The sequence below is a fragment of the Pelodiscus sinensis genome, unplaced genomic scaffold (assembly GCF_049634645.1).
Source record: "Pelodiscus sinensis isolate JC-2024 unplaced genomic scaffold, ASM4963464v1 ctg37, whole genome shotgun sequence".
In the NCBI taxonomy this organism is placed as follows: Eukaryota; Metazoa; Chordata; order Testudines; family Trionychidae; genus Pelodiscus; species Pelodiscus sinensis.
Window position 1 is genome coordinate 2079966 of NW_027465869.1, and position 7300 is coordinate 2087265.

General features: G+C 55.5%; 1 protein-coding gene across 1 annotated transcript; it reads left to right on the forward strand.

Moving 5' to 3' along the window:
• Window positions 1-818: 818 nt before the first annotated feature.
• On the forward strand, window positions 819-2391 carry LOC142824055 (uncharacterized). Its single transcript, XM_075915793.1, has 2 exons — window positions 819-1611; window positions 1807-2391. Exons 1-2 carry the CDS (start codon window positions 1062-1064, stop codon window positions 2319-2321), a joined length of 1065 nt encoding a protein of 354 aa, XP_075771908.1. The 5' UTR covers window positions 819-1061; the 3' UTR covers window positions 2322-2391.
• Window positions 2392-7300: the final 4909 nt, after the last annotated feature.

Sequence of the window (7300 nt, forward strand, 5' to 3'; positions counted from 1 at the left end):
AGTGGCCGCTGATAAATTGGAACTATTTGTTACAGTTGGATAAGTAACTCTGAGGGTGCATCTACACAGCTGGGCTTTTAACTCAAAAAAGCTACACAAACTGAGCTACATCAATTGCTCAGCTTATTTCAAAATTGGGAGCATCTACACAGCACTTATTTCAAAATAGAGCTCTCCTCATCCGACTCCTTATACAACGAGGCTACGTCTAGACTGCCATGATTTTCCGCAAATGATTTTCATGGAAAAGTTTTCCGTTAAGAGCATTTGCAGAAAAGAGCGTCTAGATAGGAACAGACGCTTTTCCTCAAAAGCACTTTTTGCGGAAAAGCGTCTGTGCCAATCTAGACGCGCTTTTGCACAAAAAAGCCCCAATCGCCATTTTCGCAATCGAGGCTTTTTTGCGCAAAACAAATCTGAGCTGTCTACACTGGCCCTTTTGCGCAAAAGGACTTTTACCGAACGGGAGCAGCATAGTATTTCCGCAAGAAGCACTGATTTCTTACATGAGATCGTCAGTGTTCTTGTGGAAATTCAAGTGGCCAGTGTAGACAGCTGGCAAGTTTTTCTGCAAATCAGCTGATTTTGCAGAAAAAACTTGTCAGTCTAGACACAGCCTGAAGGTTACAAGAATTGGAGTAAACACTCCTCTAGCTTGACAGTATTTCAACGGGTATGTCTACACTAGAAAGTTAGTTCGAACTAACGGACGTTAGTTCGAACTAACTTTCCTATGCGCTACACTAGCGCTCCGTTAGTTCGAACTTAATTCGAACTAACGGAGCGCTTAGTTCGAACTAGGTAAACCTCATTTTACGAGGACTAACGCCTAGTTCGAACTAGCTAGTTCGAACTAAGGGCTGTGTAGCCCTTTAGTTCGAACTAGTGGGAGGCTAAGGCTTCCCAGGTTTCCCTGGTGGCCACTCTGGCCAACACCAGGGAAACTCTATTGCCCCCCTCCCGGCCCCGGAGCCCTTAAAGGGCCACGGGCTGGCTACTCACTTTGTGCCAGTTGCAAGGCTGCCAGCACCCGTGCCTGCACAGCCTGCACCTGCCACACCATGAGCCAGCCATCCGAGGGCTCCCAGCCCTCCACTGCTCCCCACGACCAGCCTGGCGGCTCCCGGGAGCCTGCCCGGGGGCGCACAAGGCGGGCGCCCGCCTGGTCAAGTGCGGAGATCGTGGACCTCATCGAGGTTTGGGGGGAAGCCTCAAATGTCCACGATCTCCGCACTAGCCACCGGAACGCGGCCGTCTATGGACGCATGGCTGCCAGCCTGGCCGCCAGGGGCCACCAGCGCAGCCGGGAGCAGGTGCGCTGCAAGATTAAAGACTTGCGGCAGTCCTACTCCCGGGCCTGCCTGCCAGGGGCTGACCCGGAGGCCTGCCCCCACTTCCATGCCCTGGACCGCCTCCTGGGGGCTCATGCCGTCCCTGCCCCCCGGGACGTGATTGACCCCGGGGCAGAGGGACCGCTCCTGGACACCGAGGAGGAGCAAGAGGGCTCTGAGAGCCAGGAGCCTGCTGCCAGCCTTCCCAGGACCCGGGACCCCCGAGGCACCCCACAGAGCCGCTCGCCTGCATCATCAGAGGCCGGGGAGGCGTCCACCTGTGAGTACCCTCGTGTTCCCCTTATGTGTACGGGGGGCTGGGGCGAGAGGGAGCCCCGGGACCGTGCGCCTGGGCCTTGCCCACCACGGAGCAGCAGCTGGGGATCCTGCAGGGGCCCTGGCCTTGCAGAGGGGAGCTGGGTTTCACACACCTGGGCCCCTGGGGTAATTGACCGCTGGTCTTCTTGCACCACAGCTGCAGCACCGGGGACTGCAGGGCGCACCACACCGCCTGCAGCAGCCGCCCGCGCCCGGGCAAGCAGGACAGCCAGGAACCAGGAGGACTACCAGAGGCGGCATCTCCGGTTCCTGGACCGACAGCTCCGTCTCCAGGACCACTGGGTCCAGGAGGACCTCAGGCTGCGCCAGAGGAGTCTGGAGGCCCTGGAGGAGCAGGGCCGTGCCCTGCGAGGCCACCTCCAGAGCCTGCTAGACCGCTTTCCATTTCCTCCTCCCCCTGCTCCCCCTCTTGCTCCCCCTCTTGCTCCTCCTGCTCCCCCTCTTGCTCCTCCTGCTCCCCCTCTTGCTCCCCCTCTTGCTCCTCCTGCTCCCCCTCTTGCTCCTCCTGCTCCTCCTGCTCCTCCTGCTTCCGCTCCTGCTTCCTCCACACCCCCTGTCCTCTCTGCCCCCCCCTCCACAACCATTCCCCACCGACGCCCCCGGACCCGCAGTGTGGCGAGACGGGAGAGGCACCCAGACTCCCACCCCTGAGCTTTCCTTTCCCTTCCTCCCTTCCCTCCCCTCCCCTCCCAGCTCCCTCGTCCCAGGTTTCCCCCTCCCTTCTCCCACCTTCATTTCTCCCTCCCCCACCCCAGTTCTCTGAAATAAACAGACGTTTTTGTTTGAAAAACAGGTGTCTTTATTGTACAGTAGCTAGGGAGGGGAAAGGGGAAGGGGGGGGGTAGGGTGGAAGAAGGCCCCGGTGGGGCATGCAGGGAGAGGTCAGTCCTCCTCCTCCTCCACCTGGAAGCTCTCCCGCAGGGCTTCCCGGATCCGGATGGCCCCCCGCTGGGCTTCCCGGACGGCGGCGGTGCGGGGCTGACCGTAGTGTCCAGCCATGCGGTCAGCCTCAGCCATCCAGGCTGGCAAGAAAGCCTCCCCCTTCCGCTCACACAAATTGTGGAGCACACAACATGCCGCCACCACGGGAGGGATGTTGTGCTCGGCCAGGTCCAGACGGGTGAGGAGGCATCGAAAGCGGGCTTTCAGTCGCCCGAAGGCCCCCTCCACCACGATGCGGGCCCTGCTCAGCCTGTTATTGAAGGCCTGGCGGGAGGGATTGAGGTGTCCCGTGTAGGGCTTCATGAGCCAGGGCTGCAGTGGGTAGGCGGCATCCCCCACCAGGCAGACGGGCATGTCCACGTCCCCGACCCTGATGTGGCGGTCGGGGAAGAAGGTCCCGTCCTGCAGCCGCTGGCACACGGAGGAGTTCCGGTACACCCGGGCGTCGTGTGCTTTGCCGGACCAGCCCACATTTATGTCCGTCAACTGTCCCCGGTGGTCACATACGGCCTGCAGGATGACGGAGAAGTACCCCTTGTGGTTCACGTACCGGGACGCCTGGTGTTCCGGGGCACGGATGGGGATGTGCGTCCCGTCGATGGCCCCCCCGCAGTTGGGGAAGCCGAGGGCGCCGAATCCCCGGATGACGGCATCCGGGTCGGCGAGGCGGACCACCCTGCGGAGCAGCACCCGGTTGATGGCCTTGACCACCTGCGGAGAGAGACACAGCAAAGCGTCAATCAGTGGGGCGCCCGGGTGGCTGGGAGCGTGCGTGCCCTGGCAGTGCCCCGCGCCCCACTCCCGGAAGCAACCCCCCTGGCGGCGTGTAGTACGGCCGGGACAGCCCGACCCCTCCGGTGCGGGGCGCTTTCGCCTCCTCCCGCCCCCCCCTTCGTCCCTGGGGCGGCCCATCCCCTCCTCGCAGCCCCCCTGCCCCCCGGCTCGGTGGCCGACGAGCGCCGTACCTGCATGAGCACTGCTCCGACAGTGGATCTCCCCACGCCGAACTGGTTCCCGACGGATCGGTAGCTGTCCGGCGTGGAGAGCTTCCAGAGGGCGATGGCCACCCGCTTCTGGAGGGGGATGGCGGGCCTCATGCGAGTGTCCCTTCTTTGCAGGGCAGGGGCGAGCCACTCGCAGAGCTCCAGGAAGGTGTCCCTCCTCATCCTAAAGTTCTGGGTCCACTGTCGGTCGTCCCAGCGCTCCAGGACGATGCGGTCCCACCAGTCGCTGCTGGTGTCCAGACGCCAGATGCGGCGGGGCACGCCGGTGCCGGGGCGCCGCCGCGGCTCCTCCACGGCCCCCAGGGCGGCCAGGCGGAGAGGCAGGGGGCTGACGTTCCCCAGGTGGTGCCAGGCAGCCTCGAGCCATTGCTGGCAGGCTTGCAGCAGCAAGTCCAGAACGTGCACCAGAAGGTGCAGGGCGAGCCGTGGCTCCATGTTGCCACCTGCGGCGGCCCCCCCGAAGGGAAGCACCGACACAGACGGGCACAGAGACCGACGCTTTGCTGTCCCTCGGCGAGGTTGGCAAGCAAGCAGGAAAAGCTGAGAACCGGCTGTCCAGGGGGGGTCCCTTTAAGCACGAGCCTCAGATAGCCTCAGACAGCAGCCACACAAAGCAACTGCTGACCTGATGCCCTGCCAGAACCGGTTTCAGCTGCCCTTAAATGCCCCCCTGCGTCCAATCAGTGTGGACGCGCTAGTTCGAACTAGCAAAACGCTAGTTCGAACTAGTTTTTAGTTCTAGATGCGCTAGTTCGAACTAGCTTAGTTCGAATTAACTAATTCGAACTAAGTTAGTTCGAACTAGCGCTGTAGTGTAGACGTACCCAACATGATTTTGAAATAACTGGTTGTGTAGAGACAGAGACAGAGGCAACAGACTGACCCCCCACTTCCTTTCCTTCTATGGGCTCTTTGGGGCAACATTTCCATTGGGATTTTGTAAAGGCCCCAAAACCAGGCAGGTGACCTTATATATTGGGCCAAAATCTCTGCTAATGTCCTTAGAGCACTGGCAGGTTCCATCATTAAGGAAATAGACCCTTTGTCTTTAGCCGAATGTTTTTATTACTCAGGTAACCTCTCTGCTCCTCAGCAACTTCTAGACAAGACATCCTCTGAGGAAGGAGTCAGCTTGGTCCTGAAGTGCAAAGTACCTGCCCTCTCTCCTTTTTCACGTGTTATTTTCTGCAAAGATGGGAAGGATCTTGGAAGCTGGCCAATGCAGGAAACCAAATTTGCCTACAGCTATCGAGTGAGTGTGAACAACACAGGGAGATTTACCTGTCTGTATCAGCACAAGGATGATCAGAATCAGGAAAAGAATTCACTTCTAAGTGACTCCCAGAACCTGGATGTGACAGGTAAGACACTAAACTTGCCTTAATTATACAAATATTCTCCAATATTAGAGAAATCCAAATGGGCTACATCAAAATGACCAATGGTTCTTCTAACCCTGTACACTGTCTTCCGACAGTCGCCAATGCCAGGAACTTCAGAGGGAATAATCCATCCCCTGTAATCCAGTCCCAGCTTCTGATGGGTGGAGGTTTAAGGACACCCAGAGCATGAGGTTGCATCCCTAACCATCTTGGCTAACAGCCATTGAAGGGCTTGACTTTCATGAACTTCTTTTTTGAATCCTATTACTACTTTGAACATCACAACATCCCCTGGCAAGGAGTTCCACAGGTTGACTGTGGAGAAGAAGTATTCCTTACGTTTGCTTTAAACCTTCCACCTGCTGATTTCATTGGGTGCCCGCTAATTCATGTGTTATGTGAAGGAATAAATAAAATTCCTCTTTTTACCTACTCGTGCCGATTTGATAAAATGGACAAGAAGTGAGAACAAAGGGGCCCAAACAAATCCCCTGTAAAGTGGGTTGAGAATGTTGTTGTTTGTGGAGACAAGTCTCACAGGGATAGAAAGTCTAACAGATGTAATTGGGCATAAACTTCCATGGGTAAAAAAGGTTGGAGTAGAAATTAGAGGCAAGGAGATATTATATATTACATTATATATTACTGGAAGTTTGACTGAGCATTGCATTTTTCTTTGTTTAAATTATTGTTCTGGGGTGGATCTGGGAAGTGGGGGGTTCAGTATGCAGGCTGCCCCAGGGGAAGACAATAACCCCAGCCCCTCTCACTGCAGCAGCTTGGGTGGGGAAGAGAGGGAGAGGTAAGAAGTGCCTACCCATAGTCGCTGCTGCTACAGTGAGCACACAACCCGGAAAACAGTGCATGTTCCCCGGGTGTGGGACAGACCGACACACAGACAAACAGACACACAGACAGAGAAATATATATTGGATAGCTGTCCCTTTCTCCACCCTTGTCCCCTGGCTCAATCCGCAGCACAACTCCCTCCTGCTAGACCTTTCCCTTTCCATTTTATGAGAAACAAGCGAATTCCAGGCTTATCCCCTTGTCCTGAGATAATCAAACCCTGACCTAGCTTTAAGAAGAGAAAGCAGCATACCGAATTTGGTGGTCCTAGTTGTTACGGTTTAGGAGATGTTCTTGAACACATAGACTCACTGATGGACGGAAGAATAGACAGACAGACACACCTTTCTAAAGTACATAGTAAGAAAATATATTATATTATATTATATTATATTATATTATATTATATTATATTATATTATATTATATTATTTCTTTAAGGTAGAGGTAGGGAATCTCAGGCTTAGGGGCTGAATACGGACCCCTGGCTTGCCTGGATCTGGCCCCTAAGGCTAAGGGGCTCTCCCATCCCGAGTACTAGAAAGCTCATGCCTGCTGTGGAACTGGAGCACACAAAGTCTACTAGCCTGGACCCCATTAGGTTCTGGCTTGTGAGGGGATTGTGGGGAATGTCTTTCTCCTCCGTTAGGGGCCACGTCAGTACGGGGCTGGTTTTTCTTTTTTTGCTTCTCACTTGTGTGCAGCCCCAACTGATTTTTCCATGGGTCAGTGGCCCTTGACCCAAAAAAGGTTCCCCACCCCTGATGTAAGGTATCACAGGCCTCTTCATTGTTTATGGAGTGAGATGAGTCAGGGCACTGGTTTCTTTGGGGAGACCCCTGCCAGGGGGTTCAGGAATGTGCGTTTTGGAGCGTGCTTGCATACAGCTGAGCATGCTGCCCTGACTATCGCAGTCTAAACTGCCTAGTTCTCTCTACAGACCCCTCCCTATGGAGTCAATAGGAATATCTACTGCAACAGGTCCAGAGAGCCAGATTCGATCCCTGGGGACCCATTCAGGGGCACAAATCTGCCTTCCTCAAGGCCTAATGTGAGACCCCAACACCACCACATCATGCCTGAGGAGATGGTGAAAATCTAATGGAACAGGCAATGCTCCATTCCTGGGTGGATCTTAGTTCTCCTCTCTGGCCACTTCGCTTCTGCCTAACCAAAGTGACTGGATCATCCACCATGAATTAGCCCCACAATATTTAACTTAATTAGTGAACCACAGAAAATGAATAATGGCCTGAATGGAGTCAAATAGGACTCAGCCTTACTCTCCAGAGTCCTGGGACTTTCCATGATGTAACATAGGGTGGGGGACAAATGGCTTGGTCATGGAGGTTGGGTCCATGGAGTAGTCTTAGCCAGGGGGTAGGAGTGGTGTCCCTGCCCAAGGTTTGTGGAAGGCTGGAGAGGGATGGCACGAGACAAATGTCTTGGTCAT

Coding starts and splice junctions, on each gene's coding strand:
- LOC142824055 (XM_075915793.1), top strand. CDS start 1,062: ATGAGCCAGCCATCCGAGGGCTCCCAGCCCTCCACTGCTCCCCACGAC. Junction 1,612..1,806: donor GGCCGGGGAGGCGTCCACCT/GTGAGTACCCTC, acceptor CTTGCACCACAG/CTGCAGCACCGGGGACTGCA.